General features: G+C 51.3%; 2 protein-coding genes across 4 annotated transcripts; one reads left to right on the top strand and one right to left on the bottom strand.

Annotated features, from left to right (window-relative positions):
• The first annotated feature begins 274 nt into the window (after positions 1 to 274).
• On the top strand, positions 275 to 9,257 carry Eef2kmt (eukaryotic elongation factor 2 lysine methyltransferase). Of its 2 annotated transcripts, none has more exons than XM_057775506.1 (8): positions 275 to 371; positions 3,368 to 3,430; positions 4,974 to 5,054; positions 5,941 to 6,042; positions 6,335 to 6,468; positions 6,547 to 6,812; positions 7,799 to 7,945; positions 9,105 to 9,257. In XM_057775506.1, exons 1-8 carry the CDS (start codon positions 276 to 278, stop codon positions 9,221 to 9,223), a joined length of 1,008 nt encoding a protein of 335 aa, XP_057631489.1. In that variant the 5' UTR covers position 275; the 3' UTR covers positions 9,224 to 9,257. The 2 variants fall into 2 exon arrangements, with proteins under 2 accessions (XP_057631489.1, XP_057631490.1); XM_057775507.1 differs by having other exon boundaries at positions 6,643 to 6,812.
• A 149-nt stretch (positions 9,258 to 9,406) lies between these two features.
• Alg1 (ALG1 chitobiosyldiphosphodolichol beta-mannosyltransferase) lies at positions 9,407 to 21,152 on the bottom strand. 2 transcript variants are annotated; one of them, XM_057775504.1, is made up of 13 exons: positions 20,939 to 21,152; positions 19,759 to 19,836; positions 19,523 to 19,626; positions 17,419 to 17,567; positions 15,803 to 15,892; positions 15,387 to 15,497; positions 14,564 to 14,685; positions 14,183 to 14,221; positions 13,841 to 13,900; positions 12,892 to 13,002; positions 11,942 to 12,056; positions 10,666 to 10,741; positions 9,407 to 9,939 (listed from the first exon to the last, which is right to left on the bottom strand). In XM_057775504.1, the coding sequence occupies exons 1-13, from the start codon at positions 21,144 to 21,146 to the stop codon at positions 9,808 to 9,810; spliced, it is 1,395 nt and encodes a 464-aa protein (XP_057631487.1). In that variant the 5' UTR covers positions 21,147 to 21,152; the 3' UTR covers positions 9,407 to 9,807. The 2 variants fall into 2 exon arrangements, with proteins under 2 accessions (XP_057631487.1, XP_057631488.1); XM_057775505.1 differs by having other exon boundaries at positions 19,725 to 19,836; positions 20,939 to 21,010.
• Positions 21,153 to 23,411: the final 2,259 nt, after the last annotated feature.

The raw sequence follows: 23,411 nt of genomic DNA on the forward strand, positions 1-23,411 counted from the left end.
CAGCTCCACGAACCTGTTTAGGACGCGCCCCGCCACCCGCGTTAGCCTTTTCCTAAGTTTCTCCTCTCAAGACACAGCAGCGCACGAACCCTGCAGTTTACACCCGCCTTTGCCCCGCCCCACCATACTCCCCGCCCCCAGGGAACCCCCCATGCCCCACCTCCTGGGCCGGAGTATTGACTAGCCCCGCCCACAGCTCCCGCCTCTTTGCCCCGCCTCCTCAGACTCAGGTCTTCCTTCCGCTCCTTTGCAGGCGACATTGGCCCCGCCCCGCGATGGCGCCTGAGGACCACGAGGGGGCCACGTCTCTGCTGCAGAGTTTCGAGCGCCGCTTCCTGGCGGCTCGCGCACTTCCCTCCTTTCCCTGGCAGGTGGGCGGCGGACCTACGGCGGGTGTTGGGGTTGAGCACCTGGGGCTGCCGGGCTGGGCATCTGGGGCCGCCTTCGCTCACTGCCCGACTTGAGGAGGCAGGCTGGGCCCTTCTCTGGCAGAACTTCCAGGGTCACGGGCCGGGCTGTCTTATTTTAGCGACTTTTTAAGCCAGTGATGGGTCATCTTGGCAACTGCAAAACAGCTTTGAAAACTTCAACCGCGCTCTCCTGAAGGGGAGGCCAGGCTCCCATCCAAAGGGCTGGCTGCAGGCAGAACCGCCTCGGAGTTCAGACTGAAAAGGGAACTTCCTGGCGGTCTGGGACGTGCGGCTCGGGCACGAGGCTCCTTTGGAGAGTCCTCGCTGATAACTCGTGTGCAAGGAACTCACCGGCATGAGGCACTGTAAAATTGTATTCCTCCAAAGTCTGCCCGGTTTCTTTGAGTGGTATTTCTGATCTTAACACAGAATGGAACCCTGTAGCTTATGGGTCCCCAATTCTATGTCAATTCATCAGCCGTGCTAAGCACTTGCACAGGGTCGCACACAGTGCACCCTGTACTGGGGTCCGTTGTCACTCCGTTTAAGTACGAAAGGGTGAGAGCCAAAACTCTGGCCAGGGAGACCAACTTTCTGCTTAGAATTCGAGCACCGTGGGAGGTGGCACGCCAATTATCCTAGCACTCTGGGTCTCAAACTCTGAGACCCGCCTGGTCTACAAAAAGAAGAATCCTAACTCAAACCTCTATGTGCTATATGAATTATATACTGCGGGACCTTACAAGTGGCTACATCTTTGTGCCATCTAAATAACACTGTGGGGGATGCAATGTCTCTTGCTACCAAACAGTTGGGCTTCTTTTTCTTTTTTTTTTCCCCCAGCTAGAAATCATAGGCAGACAAGAAGCTCAGGGCATGCTGTGTTTTCCTGTGCCAGCTGTAGGCAGACAAGAGCAGCAATTGCAGGTCTCTTGCTTATAGGGCGCCCTTGGTCCTTATGGACCTCCGGAGTTCTTGAGGCATTTTGGCTGCCAGCTTCCCAGCAGGCCTACGTGCTGGGTTTCCTCAGCCCTTGGTAGCAGCCCTTACAAACATACAGCTCTTGTGCAGGCCTTGGGAGTGGGGGTTCCTTAGCTCTTGACCACGGTCAGCTGCCTGGCTGCTTTTACAATTCTGCCAGCCACTGTTGAGTCGCCCAGCCACTGTTGAGTCGCCCAGCCACCGCTGCTCTGCTGTCTCTGTGTCTGTAACATGGAGACATGTTACCAGCTCAGCCTGCTCCAAGAAGAGACCATTCCCAGGAGGGCTCTTTGTAGTCCACTCCCTTCTTTTGTTTGTTTATTTGTTTTCCAGGACAGGGTTTCTCTGTAGCTTTAGAGCCTGACCTGGAACTAGCTCTTGTAGACCAGGCTGGCCTCGAACTCACAGAGATCCGCCTGCCTCTCGTAGTGCTGGGATTAAAGGGGTGTGCCACCACTGCCCAACGTAGTCCACTCCCTTCTTGAGCCACCACAGCAGGATATGTAGTTGTCTGAACCAATCACAGCCTTGCCTCTTAGTACCATCCCAGCCATCCTTCCACTAAGCCACCAGGGGGCGTGCTCCCCATCTGCACGTCAAAATGAATGCAGAGTAATATAGTGTGTACCCAGGCTTATGACAGCAAAAAGTCTGTTGCAGAGTACCTCAAACAGCCCTGGACGAGGCTGCACCATGCAAATCAGCTATGGTTGTCCAAGGTGGTTATGGAGTTATCAGACAGCCAAGGCTGACGTAAGGGCAGTCCTGCTGCTGTCTGACTGATAGTCCCTTTGCTTAAGACAGCCAAGGCAGGAAGGGAGAGTCCAATAGCTCCAAATTAGGGAGTCGCATTGCCCCCCCCCCCGCGCAGTCTTTGCTTATTTATAGGAAAATGAACATAAGAGTGCTTACAGCGAGAACCTAAAGACTTCACCATGAACAGTAACTGTGGATTTAACAACTTTAGCACGGTTGCTCCAAGATAGGCAGCCCCCCTGCATCTCACTTTGTGGGAGCACTTGAATACGGACCCCACTCACACATGGCTCTGGAAGCACACCGAGTGTTGCCTAGCAGTGGGTCACTAAATCCTTACCGACTGCCATCCGTGAGCTGCACGCAGGGCACAATAGAGACCAGCCCTACTCAGACAAGACACGGTTAGTAACCAGAAAACACCAAGCGAAACCACGTGAGGGAGCCAGTCTCAGCTTGGGGCACAGGAGAATCTCTGAGTCAGGGACCAACCCCAGCTACAGGCTGAGACCCTGTCTCAAAAGAATAAGCAAGGAAATGGGAAATAGAGTCATCAAAGGCCTCCCAAAAGAGGCAGCTCTTGAACTGCTACCCAAGCCCTGAGACAGCCAGCCACAGGGTAGTCTTGGAGAACCGGAAGCAAAGGTCTTATGATAGAAACATGGCTGCCGTGATTAAGAACAGCAAAGGAGCTGGTGCAGCTGTACTGGGGTGAACAGGGATGAGACTGAGTGTAGACAAGGCTAGAAAAGCGTCAAAGCGGGTCTTAGAGGACCTGTTAGGACATCGTAAAATGCGCTGAAGACATGAAGGCTTGTAGTGTGTCACATACCTGCCCTGACTGGAGCTGAGTCCCCGTGAGAAAGATGGCATGGCCAGGCTTGACACCACACATATGAGTCTCCATTCTAGCTTAAGTGGCAGATTCCAGGCCTTTATGCTGTAACTGATTCTTAGTTTACCAGCTCAGCTTCAAAGTTGCTGGAACCCGGTGATTGCAGGACAACCACAGCTGATGTGAATCGGAAGTTAGTCTACTGATACTCAGCCACCATGGCCCCTGACATCAGACTGAGTTCACCTCTGGTGGCTCCCACTTCAGATTGGCTCCAGGTCCCTGGGTAAAGATTACTGATGCTCTTTATCAGAATATTCCACAGCAGTGTAATGTGTGGAAAATCCCCCTAGGATTTATCTCTCACTCTCTCTCCTCGGAACAGAGCCTAGAAGAGAAATTAAGGGAGCCCTCAGGTTCCGAGCTGCTGCTGGCTATTCTGCAGAAGGTAAGAGCCCCCAGCATACCCAGATAGCGGAGCCAAGGCTCACCTGTATCCTTTCCAAGCCGTGCCCAAAAAAAACAAAGATACAGCACTTGTGTTGGCAATGCACATGGATGTCAGCACCGCAGACAGCTCTGGCTGTTTGGTTTTAATGGATGAAGAAGATATTCAGATAGACAACTGCACACGATGAGGGAAGCCAGGGGATGCCTTTTTTATTTTTTAAGACTATATCTCTGTGGAGTGCTACTATGCCATTTTTTTTCTATATGGCTTTAACTTTTGGATATTTTTTAATATGTGTGGGGGTGTTTGCCTATGTGTATGTCAGAAAAGGGTGTCAGATTCCCTGGAACTGGAGTTACAGTTATGAGCCACCATGTAGGTGCTGGGAATCAGTGCTCTCAACCGCTGAGCCATCTCTCCAGACCACCCACTAGGAAGTCCTGAACTACAGGGACAGCAGGTGATAGGTGACTGCTTCCAGCATTTGTTAGCCGCTTTGAAATGTTCTTCACATTTAAGACAAAAATAAGAAAGTTCATCTTGTCTGCTCAGTATCAGAGGCAGAAGTGGGATTTGATCTAAGCAATGCACATGCCTTTCGGTAGAGGTTTCCTGAATCAATGCCCCCAGCCACCAAGCCCACCCAAGGAGCCTAGGCCATGGCCAACTCAAAGTCAGCCTGAGCTATACTGGGGGACCCTGTTATCAGAAAGGAAGATAAAGGGGTAAAGGAAGGAGGAAGCAGTCAGGCTTTGTCTTACAACCTTCCATGGGTGACCCAACAAAAATTAGAGCATACTGCTTTAAGATCCCATGGGATTGTCATCAATGAACCTTCAGTAGGAAGCTCTGGCAGACATAAGGGGATCCTGCCATCCTCCCAAGGTAGAAAGCTACACCTCCCTCCAGGCCCATTTCCATCTCCTGCTTCCTGCTGGTCCTCTGACCTCCTTTCACCTGGGAGCTACCCCACACGGCCCTCTCTGTCCTGCTCCTGACTCCCGAGGCTTCCACTAAGTCATTAGTTCCTGTCTAGGCAGAGCCTTCGCTCTTCCATATTTGCCTGCTCGGCTCCATCTCTAACCTTCCCCACTACCTAGGCCTCATAGCCAGGACAGGTATCTGGGGGATCTGCCACTGGGCCCTCACCTCCTCATGAAGCCAGAAACCCCACTTTTGTCCTCACAATAGACTAGTGTCGTCCCCACCGCCACCCTGGGTGGACAGGAAAGGGCCTGTGAACTCAGCTTCCTGCCCAGGGCTGTGCCACTATGTAGAAACGTTGTAAAGAAAGAACTTAAAGCTCAATCTTACATTGGGAGTGGCAGCACATACCCATAATCCTAAGGCAGGATTGTAAATTTGAGGTCAGTCTGAGCTATATAGTAAGATCATCTCAAGAAAAAACTCCACCTTGCAGATGCCCAGGGCACACACCCCCACTGTCCCTGCACATCAGGCTCCCTCCAGTCATGTGAAGCGTCTTGGACACTAAAGGCATGTCTCTGTAGCAATCACCTTCTTGTCTTTTGTTGTCTAGACTGTGAAGCACCCTGTGTGTGTGCAGCACCTGCCATCTGTGAAGTACGCGCGCTGCTTTCTCTCAAAGCTCATCAAAAAGGTCAGTGATGGGCAGTGGCTGCCGGGGCTGGGCCACATAGGGGAACACAGAGATCCAGAGCTCTGCCAGTCTCCAGCAGGCCCACCTCCCTGCCTTGGAGCAGGCGGACGCTGGTGGGGTATCATGGGAGGGCAAGGTGGGACAGGGTAGGAGACAGGCCAGGGCTCTCATCTCCTGGACTCGGGTTCTCCCTCCTACCAGACATCCCTGCCACTGAGTGAAGGATGCCTCCTCCTCCCCCATACCACCAGCCATTTCCTGGCTGGCCCACCCACTCCTGCTGGAGTTTACAGTGTCTTCCCCATCTCTGTAAGACACCTTAAGACTCTGTAAGCCTCAGCACAGGTGTGATCTCTGTACGACCTGGCTCCAGGCCATACCACCTCAGTGCCTCTGTAGGCCCAGGCAGCACCAGGAGGGACAGGGCTCTGAGGCCACGTGAAGCTGTGTCTCAACGCCTCTGAAAGGCAGCTTAAAAGCTGCACTAGGTGCTTGTCATCTAAGGACAGTGGCATCTCTCTCTCCTAGGCACTGTGGCTTTCTCCTGGACTCTGCCTGCAGGCCTAGGCCTTGCCTGCCCTAACTCTCTACACCTCTCCCTGAGGCACCCACCAGTGCACTTTTGTTAATTTTAATTCTAAATTGACAATATGCTATCTTAACTCCCACTCCAAAATTTCCCCTTTAAATCTGGTAAAAGCCAAGCTTAGAGCATGGCTTAGCAGAATACCAACCTAGTTTGCACAAGGTCCTGGGTTCCAGCCCCAGCACCATGAATGCTGTAAAAGCCAGCAGGTCCTTTTCAGAGCAGATAGAAGCGAGCGACAGAATGGTTATTTACAAGGGTCGGTGTGGCCCTCAGTTAAAGCTCACCGTCTGTTCCCAGCATGAGGCTGTGCCCACAGAGCCTTTGGATGCACTGTACGAGGCGCTGGCAGAGGTTTTGATGGCCGAAGAGTCCACCCAGTGCCACCGGAGCTATTTGCTGGTATGATATGAATGTGATTGTGTTGTTTCTACCCCCACGCACCCCACAGTCTTGTCTGTGATTGACTGGGTCGTTTTAAAAGTTTTAGATGAAGGGGATCACACGGCATGGCTCCTTTCACTCAGCACAGTAGCCTCAAGATCACCCATATTTCTGGCTGTAGCAACTTGGTTTCTTTTCACTGCTGAGTATATTCCAGCATAGACATATTCTGCTCAGCTGCTCAGTTGCTGTGGTTTAGGACCCACCAATAATACTCTGATAACTCTGTTCATTCTTCCTGTCTCTGCAGCCTTCAGGAGACTCGGTCACACTCTCTGAGAGCACAGCCATTGTGTCCCATGGCACCACAGGCTTGGTGACATGGGATGCTGCTCTCTGCCTGGCAGAGTGGGCCATCAAGAACCCAGCAGTCTTCACGGACAGGTAATCTTGGGGCACAGGCGGGGCACTAAGGCAGGTGGGGCTGGTGCAGTTGTGAGCAGAGGTCCCCATCTCCCACAGGACTGTCCTGGAGCTAGGCAGTGGAGCTGGGCTCACGGGCCTGGCCGTTTGCAAGGCGTGCCACCCGAGAGCGTTCATTTTCAGTGACTGTCACAGCCAGGTGCTAGAGCAGCTCCGTGGAAATGTGCTCCTCAACGGCTTCTCCCTAGAGCCCCACACTCCCACGGACCCAGGCAGCCCGAAGGTGACAGTGGCCGAGCTGGACTGGGACGAGGTGACAGCCTCTCAGCTCTCCGCCTTCCAGGCAGATGTCGTCATTGCAGCAGGTAATGCCCCGGCAGCGCTCACCCGGGCAGATAAAGACACAATGGGTGCTGCAGGCAGGGACAGACAGGGCCCCCGAGTGACACCCTAGGCCACCAAGTCACAGCACACACTCCAGAGCCCCAGACCCTTCTGTGGCATGAACCACCAACTGTCCCCAGAAGACTTAAGATGGGCAGGACAGGTGCCAGGGCAGCACACTAGCCTGGCCTAGAGGACCTTCCCTTGAGGCCACCTGTTTCCCTCCCTGGTCCTGGAGTGAACACCAGGGAAGTCACCCACCACACCAAGACTGTGCCTTCCATTGCCGGTGATAAACAGCCACCCTGGATCTTTAGGTGGGGCAGAGGCCACACAGCCTGTGGTCCTCTCAGGGCCACATCCAACTTCTCCATCTATTGATAGCACCATCCTGGGTCATGTTTAAATGGAGTGACAGAGGCCAACTCAGGGAACAGGAGCTGAGTGGCCCTGCCACACTGGCTGTGCTGGCTCCTTGCAGATATGCCAAGGAGTTTTCATCACTGTGCCATGTGGCCTTGTCTATCCCCACCAGTACATCTGGGTCCTAGGTCCCTGTACTGTGTCTTTCAGAGATGACAAAGAGCATGGAATCTTTGCAAAAAAGCAGTGTTTGCCTGGGCCACCAATGATCCTTCCTCCCCTAGCACAAGAGGTCACCAGGAACAGGACATCCCACACTGCAGCTAACACAATAAGGTCCCCCCACTCTTCACCCCAGAGCCAGGCTAAGACCTGCTCACTAAGCAAATGAGCAAGGGGCATAGAACCAATGTTGCGGGGGAGGGGGGAGCTCAACTGTAGAGCTTTTAGACTTCCTCCATTTCACCTGCGGCACCTTCCTATGGAACAGCCTAAGTCTCAACACCACCACTAATGCATGGGCCCTCACCCCATGCCAAAGTCCGCTCAGCCCTGCACCCTCGCTCTGGGCACAGACCCTTCAATAACAGCCTTTCCATTGCAGATGTGCTTTACTGTGGGGAAGTGACACTGTCACTGGTCAGGGTCCTGAAGCTGCTCAGTGACTGCCAGAGGAAGAATGCTCCTGATGTCTACGTGGCCTATACCGTCCGCAGCCAAGACACGGGCAAGCTGTTCATCACAGAGCTGGGTCAGTTCCCGACCCTAGGAGGGTTTAGAAGTCGGGCTGACTTCGGCCTTGCTCCTCAGCACCCATCCTTATCTGTTCTGAGAGGCACAGCCTGGCCTGCAGGGGCAATGAGCAGTTGGAAGCCATTGTTTGAGCACTCTGCAACTAGAGAGAAGCTACAGGTGATTTAGAAGAGGAATAAGGGCCCCGCCATCTGCAGAGCCCCCAGATGGCACTACTACGAGCCTTGTCTGTGCTCCAGTCAGCACCTGAAAGGCTGTCCTGCCATCATCCTGCGTCCCCTTCAGACACTAAGGCGCTCAGATCAAAGCTGTCCACTCATCTGCCATAGCATCTGTGGACAGACTCTCCCCTTCAGTATAGAGCAAATAAGCAGGTGAATGCTCCCAGAACCCACTGATGGAGCACTAATGTACTTGTGTGCATGTGTGCACGCACACACAAATACCTGCAATCTGTTTTCCCCTAGAAAAACAGAGCAGTCAGCCTGTTCCTGATTTCAGTAACTCTTTTATAACAGAAGTGTAGACAAGACCACATCGGCCTATGGTCCTTGCAAGTCCCAAGAACCCAGGCAGCCCAGGGGCTGTGGTGGGAGAGGGGCCACACTGTTCCTGTTTACCGCCTTCAGGCTGGAGAGAGACCAGCAGGCAGAAGTGCTCACTGCACAAACCTAAAGACCTGAGTTTGAATCCTTAGCACCCACGCAAAAAGCTGGGTGTGAGCTGCGAGGTGGTGGTGCACACCTTTAATCCCAGCACTTGGGAGGCAGAGGCAGGTAGATCTTTGTGAGTTTGAATCCAGTCTGGTCAACAAAGCAAGTTCCAGGACAGCCAGGGCTACATAGAGAAACCCTGTCTTAGAAAAAATAAGTCGGGTTGTGGCCACAGCACCTGTAACTCTAGTGTTGCTGGGCACAGAGACAGGAGGTTTGCAGGGCCTTAAGGGAATACGGTGGGAAATGGCAGAGCAGAACCCCTGCCATTTTCCTGTAGACTGAGCAGGCCCACACAGAGACCCTTAGGGCATCTGCATGGGCCTAGAAACCTGTGGCCCAAGTAAATCAGCTTGAATGCACATCTGTGTCAACAGCCGTGCACTAACAGACTGACTTCCTGTCCCCAACACTGCCCTCCTGAGATCTCTGTTCTCTGTCTAGATCGTGCAGGGATCTACTGGGAAGAAGTGCCTCCTCATGCCAGCAAACTGTTCCCCTATGAAGAGCACTCAGCCATCGTAATCCTGAAGCTCGTGCTGAGCCATCATCAGAGTATTTGAAGGTGACTGGAAAAGTGAGATCGCTGTCATGGGAAGAGTCCGTGGGAAAGCTGGGAAGGCTTCTGTTGGGCAGGGACGTTAATAGCAAAGCACAAATGGACAGTAAGCACAGGCTGAGTGGTGCCTGTCCTCAGCAGCTCATCTGGAGTGGACATGGGCTCAGAGCAAGCATTTCTACTGTACTAATAAAAACATGAATTTATCAAGTATGACTGTCCTGCCAGACAGCTCAGGCCTTGCTCAGCCAATCCCAGTGAACATATGATATCCCAGAGCTCATGGCAGCCCAAAAGAACCAGAACATAAGGAATGTGAAAGTCCGGAGACAAAAATCCAGGGACGGAGAGGTTTACAGGGTCACCAGAGAGAAGAGCTTCTCAGTGACACCGGATGAAGCAGCTGCCAAATGATCCACTTCCCAGTTGTCCACTGCCGTCCTTGGGCTTCTGACCACTAGGGGGCACTCAACAGCCCACCAGAGACCAAGTGGAGTGGGTGCTGGTTGGAAGGGCGGGTACAGGATGGATGGAGCCTGGACCTAGCTCCACACCCTGAGGGCAGGGCCCTAGCCTCTGGCCTGGAGGTCATCTGTGAGAGACCAAAGGGAGTACAGTCTGCTGCCAGCTCTCATCCCACCGCAGTTGTTCCGACTCCCGGAGTTCCTTCCGGAACTGGTTTAGCTTTCCATCAGGGTCAGGAAACCTTAAGAAAAGCATCTACAAGAAAAGGAAGACTGGAATTCAGCTCCCTGCGTACCCTGCCCCATGTCAGGTCCTTCTTGCTCATGCCTAGCAGTGCCCCTCCCCTCACTGGATACCTGAGGAATCAATCTACTTACCCACAGCCCTGCGCTGGGGCATGAGCCTCCACCTGCTGTCTTCCCTTCCCTCTACCACCCCTAACACAACTGCAGGTGCAGTTAAGATGGAAGCCATAACAGCTTTGCCTTTGAAGTATCTATCAGGGGCTGGCAAACTGCAGGCTTCAGGCTGAGTCCAGCCAGCCCACCTGGCATTTTTTGTAAGTAAGGAACCCAGTCTCCCTGTACATGTCCACAGCTGTATTTCCATCCACACCAGGATGGAGTTTCAGAGTTCTCACAAGGACGTAAGGACAAACAAGTCCCTTGTCAGAAATGAGAGCACAAGTATACTGCAGAAACTCCCTTGTCCCCCACTCTCCCCAGAGGGCAGCACAGCTCCCATCTTTACAAACAGGAGGCAGGAGTATGTGTGTGCCTGGCTCTTCTAGCTCCTGTCATCGTGAATGACAGAGCAGGGTGAGAGACTATCTTGGAGGCCTCTGCTTCCTTCCTCCACCTGTCTACATCCCAGAGTCCCCACCACAGCTGTCCTTGTGGAGGAGCAGAGATCAGAGAGCTGGCTCAAAGCCAGGGTTAAAGCCACCAACCTCCCCCACCCCCCAGGGAGTCGGCCTACTACCTGCAGCTGTGCTGCCAGCTCCTCCGCATCCTTGAAAACCAGTCCGTTCTCTCCATGTCTCACGAGCTCATGCAAACTGCAGACAAAACAAGGGGAAAGGATGGGAACACAGGTGAGCCACCACTGCTCCCTCTGGTGAAGCCAGCGTCAAGAATGGTAGGCTGGCCTCAGTGTTCTGAGATGGAGTATTTGGAAAGAAAAGCCTACAAGAGCACATGTCAAAACACCAGGCTGACTAGGAGAAAGGAAGGTGACCTTTCTGTGTCAAGATGGTTTCTGTGCTTTTTCTCTACTCCAGCCGGAGAACTAGGGTCCCAGCAAGCCTGTATTTGGCTCTACACATTAAGGGTACCTTTTCAGAGTCACTGGGAGATTTGATCCCGACAAACCCTGAGCTTGGCTCACACAGAGTTTCACATCCTGAACTCCATCCTGTGGCTGGTCTCCAGCTGTCAAGCTGCAGCCTCCATGCCCATATCCACCCTGGCAGGGAAAGTGGAGTCCCAGAACTGCACTGGTGTGGATGGTTCCCATCCAATTGAGAGACGAGCCACAGAACAGAGGGATGTAAATCCAGTCGACTGCAGGCAGCTCTGGTCACCGTTCCCTTCTCACAGCAGGAGCCTGAGTAGAATGTTAACCATGAACAAACTCCAGCCACCCACCCGTCCCTCTATCTGTGCAGGACATACTCCTGGAGCCCCTCTCATATCCGCAGGTGGTTCCTTGTGTAAACTGCTCTGCATGTGAGCCACATGAACCCCTACTCTATGCTTCACATCCTCTCTAGATGGCGTCAACATCCCAGCAAGGAACAAGGACAAGAAAGCTACATGCTGCCGGGTGGTGGTGTCGCACACCTTTAATCCCAGCACTTGGGAGGCAGAGGCAGGCGGATCTCTGTGAGTTCGAGACCAGCCTGGTCTACAAAACCACAGAGAAACTCTGTCTCGAAAAACCAAAAAAAAAAAAAAAAAGAAAGCTACATGCTGATACAGACACAATCAACATGCTCCTTGCTACTACATTCCCAAGACAGGAATTCATCATGTAGCACAGGCTGGCTTCAAGCTCAGGGATCCTCTTGCCTCTGCCTCCAGACTATAGGCATGTACTAATATTTCCAACATCCTAACTACATTTGGTATCTGGGTGACTGGCATGGTGTGGATGCTCCAAACTGACTATCCTTCACTAGGGCTCAGCCCAACCATAGGACAGGGCCCCCGGCTGCTGATACAATATGCCCCAGGTATAGCTTGGTATTTTTTCCTACCACTTGAAGTTCACGGCACAAACAGGCAAGCAGCACCCAAACATGTCCACCACCTTCATGGGCAGGTCCAGACCACTGGAAGACATGTGTAGACAAACACCCAGGTCCGCTGACCCTGCAAAGACAGTCAAAACACTAGGGCACATTCTCCCCGGTCTATTTAATGACCTCTAGACAAGGAGGGGAAATCAGAAGCTGTCCCTGTGACACTGTCCCCAAATACAAATGGCATAAACTGACCAAGGAGTCAGGCAGCCTGACCAGAGGCAGAAACATGGCTGACCACTGGGTCCTGTCTCCCACTGCCTAATGATTAAAACTGCTTTTTGTTTTTACTTGTATTGATTTATTGTTTCTACTTAGCCACAATTCACTTTCAAAGAGGAAATTCCCAGGCAGTCACTGTGATCAGCAGTTTCTGGCTATGGCTGTGGTTCATTCAGCTTTGTTAAGAATATTACCCAGTGACCACTTAAAAATAACAAAAGGTGGCTGCCTTGGCTTAGCAGGTGACAGTGCTCCCAAGCCTGATACTGAGTTCCATCTCTGGACCCCATAGTGGATGGAGGGAGAGAGCCAACTCCATAAGTTAAAAAACAAAGTAGTTAAAAAACAAAGTAAAAAAAAAGCCGATGGTGGCACATGCCTTTAATTCCAGCACTTAGGAGGCAAGGAGGCAGGTAGTTCTCTGAGCTCAAGGCTAGTCTGGCCTACAGAGTGAGTTCTAGGACAGCTAGGACTACACAGGGAAACCCTGTCTCAAAAAACAAACAACAAAACCCAGACACGCCAGTACACACCTATGACCCCAGCTCTTGGGGCTGAGGCAGGAGGCTGTGCTGCAAACTCAGGGCTACCTTAGGGTACAAAGATCCTGTCTCAAAGATTACAGGGCAAAAAGGAGCTCAGTCTGCCCTTGTGGGATAGTGTCATACTGCCCTCTGTCTCACCTAGAAGCAGGGGGTAGTCCTCGGCCTCCAGCCATGGGGTGCAGAACTGGACGTGCTGGAGGTGCTTCTGGCTGATGAGGTGGCGGTAGTGCTCCCTGAGAGGTCCCTTCCCTTCACAGAGAAGAAAAGTCACTAACACTGTCGCTCCCCATCACTACCACTGGGCAGGTCCTGCCGCTCCAGCTGACACCTGACAACTCTCCCAAAACCACACCCGCCAGTGGCCCCATCAGGCCCTGACATTCCACGGCCAAGGCGTTAAGCGCACCCAGCCAGCTGGCACAGGGCTGCAGGTTGCAAAGGGGCCTAAGATAAATGCTAGGGTGCCAACAAGACGGACACCAAATCTCCACCTGCACCAAGTGATACAGGGACTTTCCTTAGCATACCAGGGTCCCCTAGGAACCTGACTGGGAGGGAGCAGGAGGAGGGAGCTGCCTAACCCTGTGACTGGACAGAGGACACACTGCTCAACTAGAGGCTGGGAGTACACTGGGAAAGGGGAGGAGGGTTTGGTCTAAGTGCCATCCAGATTGAAATCTGAACTCTTGAGTCCTTTCTGAGCCTCAGGTTCCCTATTTATCAAGTGGATGTAGAACCTATACCCCCAGGGACATGGTGACACAGTTCTGTACCAGCTACTTGGGAGTCTGAGGCAGGTTAGCATATCAAAGCTTGCCAGGACTACAGAGTGGGTTCGAGGCCAGCCTGGACAACCTATAAGACCCTCTCTCTCCACACAGCAAGATAAACTACAGATAGGGATGTAGCTCCTCGGTAGAGCACTTGCCTAGTTTGGGCAAGGTCTTGAGGAGACAGGGAGAAATTACCCTGGAGAACTGAGATGACTACTGAGACAGTGCCCTACTGAGGTGTCCTCTAAAGGCCATGTGCCCATTCTGCCACCCTCTGCCCTTCTAAAAAGTATGACATGGTGTTCCCATCGTACCTGTTATCACACAGACTAGGGAAGGAAGGCTGTCTCCACTGAGTGTTAGTTGCTCAAACTCTGTTTTTAAAAAAGACACACCAACCAGGAAAAAATAAGTAAGTGTAGCAGGGAAGCTGCTTCTCGGGGGGTTGCTAATCTCAAGATACATTCAGACTGTGGGAAAAGCCACTCAATGACCGTGTAATGGCAGTAAGCTTCCTGTGCCCTCCCCTACTGTCCCAAGCTGGCCCACCCATGACACCAGGGGCACACCATGTGACAGGCTGCCACAAAAGGTCAGGTAAGTGCCAAGCAGCGGCCCCTGACAAGCTCCAAGCTGCTAATGTACCACACACCTACTTTCTAATGCTCCCAGCAGGATGGAGAAGTCCTCGTCCTCTGCAGGGAGAGAGGGAAAAGGGTCACAGACTGCCTCCCAAACCTCCCTCCCTACTCGTACACCCATCCCCAGATCTCAAGACAAGCTGGGCACACACCCCAGGTACTGAGGGAGGCAGACCTGTCCAGATCCTGAGACAAGCTGGGCGCACACCCCAGGTGCTGAGGGAGGCAGACCTGTCCAGACCCCCGAGACAAGCTGGGCACACACCCCAGGTACTGAGGAAGGCAGACCTGTCCAGACCCCGAGACAAGCTGGGCACACCCCAGGTACTGAGGGAGGCAGACCTGTTCAGACCCCGAGACAAGCTGGGCACAGCCCAGGTGCTGAGGGAGGCAGACCTGTCCAGCTCGTGCTGCTCACAAGCAGTGCTGGCCGCCCACGCAGACGCCTCACCACTCCGCTCTGACAGTCCTTCTCGGTGAAGGCCGACCTCTCCACGCTGGGGTCCGAGGGCACGGAGCTGAAGAATCAGAGGAGAGAGGTGAGATACTAGACATTGTGGCACAAAAGAGGAGCCACAGGCTCCCAGCCATTTGGCACCCTACTGACCTCACTGATCCTGGTTGCTGGGACTGAGGTTATAGGAACAGTACCCACCCCCACAGGCTCTCCCTCTACCTGCTCAGCCTCCCAGTGAGAAGGTACTGACCCGCCTCTCAGCAGCCATGCTTGGTTCCCAGGAGCACACAGAGAACAGGGGCAGAATTGAAACAGGTGCCTTCTCTCCCCAGTGAGATGCCCAGAGGACACTCAGGTCCCCTGCCCCACAAGAACCCGCTGGCCACAGGGCAAGGTAGCACAAGGCTCAGCAGGCAGTTCCTTAAAGGGCCTGAGAGTAGCTGCTTCAGGCTTTGTAGGTCATAGACTCTTGTGAAACCTAGTTCCACTGCTGCAGCTTGGGAGCAACCACTATTTTTAAGGTAAGGTAAGGGCTTGCCATGTAGCCCAGGCTGGCCTTAAACCTCAGCCTCCCCAGTGCTGGGATTACAGAGACTCAGCGCCACAGCAGGCTTCTAGCAGCCACTGACAACACAGAGGTGAACAGGTGGACTGTGTTCCAATAAAAGCTTGTTTACAGGAATAGGTGGCAGGCCGCAGCATCAGCTCGCTGGACCTGGATGAGCCTGAGGAGACCAGGACAGCAGAAAGAGGGAGACATACCAGCTTTGGAAAGGAGGGTACGTGCGGCTCAGCTTCATGAAGAGCTCGTGCTGCAGGTCCAGGGGCGTCTCCTTAAAGAAAGATGCTGGCTTGTCGTAGACAGTCACAGCCCTGATGTAAGATGGGAGTGGGCAGAGAAAAATCTAAGCAACAGGACACAGCAGGATTCCAAAAAGCAAGGGAGTTTAGGGAATCCCAAAGACAGGAAACTCCAGGATCACTTAGAATACTGCAGACCTTTAGGACCAAAAAGTCCTAGGCCACACAGCTGGGAGGGAAAGACAGCCTACTGCCTCCTCCCTTGGCTTCTCAAGCCCGTAACTATCTCCCAGGGCATGACTGCTTCAACGCAACACAGCAGGTGCTCCAGCTCTCAGAACACATGGCGGGCTGATGGGTATCCCAGGCCTGCATACCTGATATGCCAGTTCTCTGCCAGGTCCTCCCGCATCGCATTGGTCACACACAGGTTCAGATGGGATAGGCGCCCGAAGAACTTCTCGTACCTACAAAGATGTCTTGGGGATCAGCAGGTAGCCATGGGATGAGCCTAGATCCCACCCCATTCTCCATATGACTTGATACCCATGGGTAGTGAAAAGGCTGCAGAACTAGGGCCATTGAGCCTGTCGGGATGTGCCATGCGCTCCCCGTACAGTTACTTTTTCACACACTTCCTTCCCTGTTCAGCTTACACAGTTACTTCGAAAGGAAACAGTCTCCATAAATCCATTCGCACACAATAGAGAGAAACCCAGGAAGGGCCACTTAAGCAAGTCTCAGCCACCCTGGCCCAGCAGGGCTGCCGCTCTCTCACTATGGTATGAGGGAGTTTAGGGACTTGAGGCTTTGTCCCAGGAGAGGGAGGAAGAGGAAGTCAAGGTTACTAAACTGCAGGCTGGGAATGTGGCTCAGCTGGCAGAGTGTTTTCCTGGCAAGCTAAGGCCCTGGTTCTATCTCGAGTGCTACAAAAACGGGGCATGGTGGTGCGCGCCTATCCAAACACTCAAGGGAAAAAGGCAGGATGTAGCTCAGCTGGTAGAGTGCTTGCCCATAATGCATCAGAGTCCTGGATTCCATCTCCAGCACATCATAAAATAAGCGTGGCAGCGCATACCTGTAACCTCAGGTAGATCAAGGCCAACCTGCAATAAGCGAGACTCAAAAAAACAAATTTAAGGACCAGATAGCACTTCTAGAGGACCAGGCAGCTCACAGTCCAGTCCCAGGAGATCTGATGCCCTCTTCCGGCCTCCACAGGTACACCAAAAAATACTCAGGAAAAATATCCATTTATAAAATTATTTTTTAAAAACAAAAATAAATCAAAAAATTACAAAAAGAAAATATCTAAAAGCTGGGGGTGGTGTCATAAGCCTTTAACTTCAGCACTCAGGAGGCAGAGGCAGGCAGATCTCTGCATTTGAGGCCAACCTGGTCTACAAAGGGAGTTCCAGGACAGCCAGAGCTACACAGAAGCCCTGCCTCAGTGGAGGAGGTGGGGGGTAATAAACTGGGTGTGGAGGAGTGTGCCTATAATTCCAGAGCATAAGCAGCTGAGGCAAGAGGACCGACATGAATTCAAAGCCAGGCTGGACCAAGTGAGAAAGATCCTTAGCTACCACCATAATACCTACTGCAGCCTTTTCCCCCTCCAGATATGGAGAAGGCTCTGAAATGGAACTCCCTGGGGCTGATTCCTGACTTACTTCCTGGTGGCAAGAGACATGACTCTCAGCCCACTCTCCTAACTCAGTGTACCATAGCTGGGGTGATGGAGACAGATGGGAGACACGCGGGCCTGGCCTGGCCTGGCACCTGGCATGAAACTGGTATTGTGTGACAGTCAGGAACTGCCTGGGCAACAAGGAACATCAGTCCCAGTAGGGAAAGGGAAAGGGCACAGCTAGGTGACCCCTAGAGCTGGAAGCAAACAATGAGATGGGACAACCAGGGTCAAAGCAGAACCAAGGACCCTGCTGCAGATCCAGCCCGCTCCCCAGGCCCTTCTCTCCCGCCCACACCCTCTCACCACTTGGCCAGCAGCACAATGGGGTGTCGGGGGCCGTGTACCAAGCCCATGATGGAGTAGCCATAGTTGTGCCAGTCGATGACCAGTTTGCTCCCACATACACAACCCACAAGCCAGCAGACGGCAATGGCAGGCAGGCCCGGAGGGTTCTAGGAAAGAGACACTTGGAGGCAGTGGAGGAAGCACAGACCATGGCCCATGTACCCGAATGAAGAGGAGTGACCACACAGCAAAGAGCAAAGACGAGGCCGTGACCTATAAAGATTCTCATCAGCAATGGGCAGAAGGAAGGCCCTCTCTGCCATCACAAGAAGAAAACAGAGTAAGAAGTTATCAAAACTGACCAATCTGGAAACCCCCAAATCATGAACAATCAAGAGCACCTGGGTTAAGGACACAGTTCAAGAGGTAAAGAATTTGCCACCCAAACATAAGGACCTGCATTCATCCCAGACTCCATATAGAGCTGGGCATGGCATCTCCCAAAAATAACCCCAGGATTCCTCCAGCAAGATAGGAGCTGGAAGACAGGAGATAACCGTGGAAGGTCATAGGAAAGCTAGCCTACATATGAGGTGAGGGACAGAGACCCCCCATCTCAAACAATGAAAGGACCCCCAAGATTGTCCTCTGCCCTCCACACACATGCCATGGCATGTACACACTCAAGCCCACATGAACATGCATGTACATGCACACACACCAAGATAAAATAAAAACTAAGGGAAAGGTAAAAATTGGAATACAAAAATGGAAAAACATGTTTTTTGGTTTGGTTTTGGTTTTTTTTTGTTTGTTTGCAAGCTCTGAAAAACGCCAAACAGCAGCAGAAATCACAGAACCTAAAACATAGACACCCCAAAGGTCCAGGTTCACTCTGAGACTATCAAGTTACACACATTTTAAACAGGAATTTCTGACAAAGCAATTCCACTGCTAAGAATTTCTCCTAAGAAAGAAACTGGACATGAGTTACAGACGTATATACCCTATACTCTTACTTATCTCAGTCATACATAAAAGATCAAAAAAAAAAAAAAAACCAATAAGGCCAGGTGTGGTGGCGTACACCCTTAATCCCAACATTCAAGAGACAGAGGCAGACAGATCTCTGAGAGTTTGAGGCCAGTCTGGTCTAAATAGTGAGAACCTATGCCACAGGTTCTCTTGAGAGCATTAAAATACATCAATTAAATACCTCAAGATACTAGTGGGTACGACACACACAACAGACACTAGAAACTCCTACTCAAGTTTTTGGTTTTTAATATTTATTTTTATTTATGTAAGTGGTTGCCTACATGTATGTGTGTATACCACATGCATGCCTAGTGCCTGCAGAGGCCAGGAGGGGACATTAGATCCCCTGGAACTGGAGTTACAGACAGTTGTAAGCCACTATTGTAGGTGCTGGGAACTAAGCCTAGGTCCTCTGCAAGAACAAGGAATCTTAAATGCTGAGCCATTTCTCCAGCAACCCTCACACTCAAGCTTATTTGGTTTTTAATATTATTGCACTTATTATTTGACAGTTTCATTACTGTATACATAATCATTTTGATCACTCACACCTTACCCTTTCCTAGCCTCCTCCCAACCTTTCAATAACCCAACTAGTCCCCTCCTAGTTTCAGATCTTTTATTTTTAATGACTGAGTTTAATTAGAGTTGCTCGTATGAATACAGGAATGGGGTTACTTCCTGGAGCATGGGCATTTAACTAGTGGACTCACTATGGAAGAAAAAGGACTCCCCTTCCCTTAACAACCACTAACTGCCAACAGTTCCTCAGCTAGGGACAGGACCGCATGAATTCCTCCCCTAGCCATGCTAAATGTTGGCAGGCTAGATCTGTGCTGGTGTCGTACAGGTGACCACAGCTGCCACAAGTCCATGAATGCAACAGCCCTCCTCATGTTTTTTATGCTTTATGCACACAGAAGTATGCAATATATTTAATAAATTGTACATTTTGTATGTGGACTGGAAATCAAATCCAGGATCTCACTGACCCACACCCACAACCCAATTTGTGCATGTTTCCAAGGCCCCCAAGTGAACTGCTAACAGCGGCTCTCACAGGTAGGCAGCAGCTGTCATATACCTGAAGGAAGATGTAGGCTGCAGGGTCTGTGCACATCAACTTCCACAGCAAGTACACTGCCTGAAAAATAACCTTGACTCCATACTGGAGAAGTCGGGGTCCAGCTGCAAGTCAGAAAACATCTGTCTCTACAACGGAGCTCTTGGCAATCTGCTAGTCCCCTCAGCTCGCCAATACACAACCACCCCTCCAAACCACCTACCCCTAGTCAGGAAGCTGGAGTTGTCTGGTCCTACCTCCCAGATTTGGCAGCTCTGTCAGCTTCACAATCTGAATCCTATCACTCTGCAAGAGTTCAACACGAGGTTTGGAGTCTGCAAATATAAATGTGCCCTTTAAGGTATCAGAAGTAGTTACAGGCAGCAGGGTGTGTTCCTTCACACCTGTAATCCCAGTACTTGAAAGGATAAAGAGGATAGGGTGTTCAAGGCTAGCATGTGCTACAAAGCAAGCCGCTGTCTTAAATAAATGGTGGGGGAGGATCCTAGTCTAGTACTTATCAAAACCCTCTCTGGTCCCCAGTAGCCAGAATAGAAAATGGAGTCACTCTGTGTTCTTCTATTAGAATGTCCTTTATCATACCCACATTCTCTAACTTAATGGCTGGCGAGCAATAGGAACTCAGTTAAACTGATGTAGACTCCTAGATGTCAGAGTCTGGGTCAGTCCCCTCCATCCAAGGCTTGGGATAGCACTCCACACAGGGACCAATAAGAGCTACTCCCACTTTCTCTTAAATGGACCCCTAAATTCGCAGATGTGTCCAATTTGAGGTGCCCAGAATGTGTGCAAGGATAGCTAGGAATGCGCCTGACATGCTGGTAGATTTCATATCGCTGTCAAAAGGTCGGACATATTGGGGGCTTGGTAGTGCACACCTTTAATTCCAGCACCCTAAAGGCAGGTTGATCTCTGTGAGTTCAAGGACACTGTGGTCTACACACCGAGGTCCAAGCCAGCTAGTGGCTGCTTAGTGAGACTGGGCCCCTGCAAAATCATCAACATGGTGCATAAGGAAGAGGAAGTGGACACCTCTGCCTGCACCTTAGGGAAGAAGAGAAATATCCCCAGCAAGAGAGGCTCAGCGCTGGATAAGGGATGTAAAGAAACACAGTGTCTTAACTCACTGACAAGGCAGCACAAGGAAGTGGTGACCAGCACTGAGGTCTCACACACCAGGGTTTCAGCCCCAGTCTCTGCACTACCTAGGCGAATTAGATGGGACCTTGCAACCGATCTCTTCGTAGTCCTCACGTATGGTAAAGGGCGGCTGACACAGGCTGCTCGCAGACACCAGGAAGCAGCGGTCCAGGCCAGAACAGGCAGGAGAGGAGCACAACCGTTCCTGCCTCAGGCCCAGACCAGAGCGAGCCAAGGGTCCCGGCTGAGCATCCCTCCCAGGTCCCTGCCACTCACTGTAGAACCCCAGCAGCGTCACGGAGAAGCCGCTCTGGGCCAATGACAGCGCGTGGTACTGCATGCGAGGGCTGCGGCCCACATCGCCCAGCACCACGACGACCACGTGCGCGGACGCGCCCGCCTGTCGCCCGCGCTTCCACGCGCACAGCAGCAGCACCGGCAACAGCAGCGCCAAAGCCAGCACCGCCACGCAGGACGCTGCCATCTTGGCCCGCCGGGCAAGTCTGGCTGTGCGCAGCCGCAGACGCAGGCCCTGCTGTGTCGGGGGCGGGGCCTCTGGAAGGAAAGGAAACGGGAACTGGAAGCTGGGGGCGGGCCCTGAAGGGAGGGGCGGGACCTGGAAAGGATCTGTGGCCTCGGAGAAACTGCTTAAGGAGCCCAAGAATTAGTAGGACCTAGCCATGTCAGGTTCCCTGAGCTGTGCCCCTATGAAAGTAAAGTTGTTCCGTTATTAGACTCTAAGAACTTCTTTTTCAGAGAGCTAAGATAAATTTCAAACTTGCCTACTGAAAGAATACACTTCCCATCTTCCTTTATGGACTACGAGGTCATTTCCACCACTGTAAGAAGTCATAGCTCAGCTACTGTGGGCATCTTGACCATCGGTACACATGGGTAACAAAAATACCCTCTCGTCATGAATAAACAAGGTCCTGGCTAAGATCAGACAAAGCCTCTTTCTTTCTGCCTTCTGTCTCTCTACAGCGGCCTCACTAACAATTGAGATAAAACTTTGCATGAGAGGCTGGTGAAAAAAAAAAAAAAAAGTCTCCTCAGGTAAAGGTGTTTGCTGCCATGATAGAGTTTGATCTCGGGAGCCCACACAATAGAAGGAGAGAACCAACTCCCTCTAAAGTCCTCAGACTCGACACTCGACCAGCATGTCAGGCGTATTCCTAGCTATCCTTGCACACATTCTGGGCACCTCAAATTAGACACATCTGCGAATTTAGGGAGTCCATTTAAGGGAAAGTGGGAGTAGCTCTTATTGGTCCCTGTGTGGAGTGCTATCCCAGGCCTTGGGTGGAGGGGACTGACCCAGACTCTGACATCTAGGAGTCTACTCTACATCAATTTAATTTAACTAAATAAATGAAATGAAAAACAAAAAATAAAATAAAATAAGGAAGATAGTAAAAACTATAGATTTTATTGGCATGTATTGGCTATACAAAGACAGAGGTAGACCACATTTTATTATATTTCCTTTTTATTTTGTGTGTATGAATGTGTTTGCCTGTATGAACATACAGACCTTGTGTGCATGAGGAGGTCAGAAGAGAGTGCTGCATCCTCTGGAACTGGAGTGATGGGTGCCTGTGAACTGCTATTCAGGGGCTGAGAACCAAACCTGGGTTAACAGCTGAGCATCTCTCCAGCTCATTGCGACAGCTCTGTGCACGCCTTAGCACATTTGATCTTATTCATTGTGGTGGTTTGAATGAAAATGGCTCCTATAGGCCATAGGGAATGTCACTATTAGGAGGTGTGGCCTTGTTGGAGCAGGTGCATCCTTGTTGGAGGAAGTGTTCACAGGGGGCCAGCTTTGAGGTCTCAGATGCTCAAGCCACGACCAGCATGGCAGTCGCTGCCTGTGGATGCAAATGGAGAACTCTCAGCTCCTTCTCCAGCACCATGTCTGCCTGCACACTGCCATGCTTCCCACCGTGATGATAATGGACTGAACCCCTGAACTGTAAGGCACCCCAATTAAATGCTTTCCTTTATAGGAGTTGACATGGTCACAGTGTCTCTTCACAGCAATAAAAGAAAGTAAGATGACACTATTCAGGATACTCATCATTTTCAGTAGTCTCCATTTTACTTTTTTATCCCCTTGCCCCTGGATTCCAAGCAGGAGAGAAAGATGCTACTTATCTTTCTGAGTCTAGATTGTTTTTACTTAACATAATCCCCTGTTCGTTCTAATTTCTTACAAATGATATAATTTCACTGTTCTTTATGGTTGAATAAAACTGCAGTATACAGGCATGGTGGCCCACACCTGTACTCAAGAGGTAGAGGCGGGAGGATCAGGCGAAGTCCAGTCACATGTCAAGTTCTGAAACCTGTCCTCCTCCTCCGAAGAATTCTCCACTATGCACAAGTCCCGTGTTTTCTTTATCCACTCCTCTACTGGTGGTCATCTAGGCTGGTCCCATATCTTATCCACCGTAAATAGTGCAATAAACAAGGATGTGCAGGTATCTCTGCGGCTTGCTGACATAGATTCTAGAAGCAGTGTGCCTGAATCACATGGAAATTCTCTTTTTAGTTGTTTGAGGCCCTGCATGTTGACTTCCATATGATTTCCCACTGTGTCCATCTGTCTTAGTTAGGGTTTCTATTGCTGTGAAGAGACACAATGACCATGGCAATTCTTTTTTTTTTTTTTTTTTTTTTTTTTTGGTTTTTCGAGACAGGGTTTCTCTGTGGTTTTGGAGCCTGTCCTGGAACTAGCTCTTGTAGA

Source organism: Chionomys nivalis, chromosome 7, assembly GCF_950005125.1.
Source record: "Chionomys nivalis chromosome 7, mChiNiv1.1, whole genome shotgun sequence".
NCBI lineage: Eukaryota > Metazoa > Chordata > Mammalia > Rodentia > Cricetidae > Chionomys > Chionomys nivalis.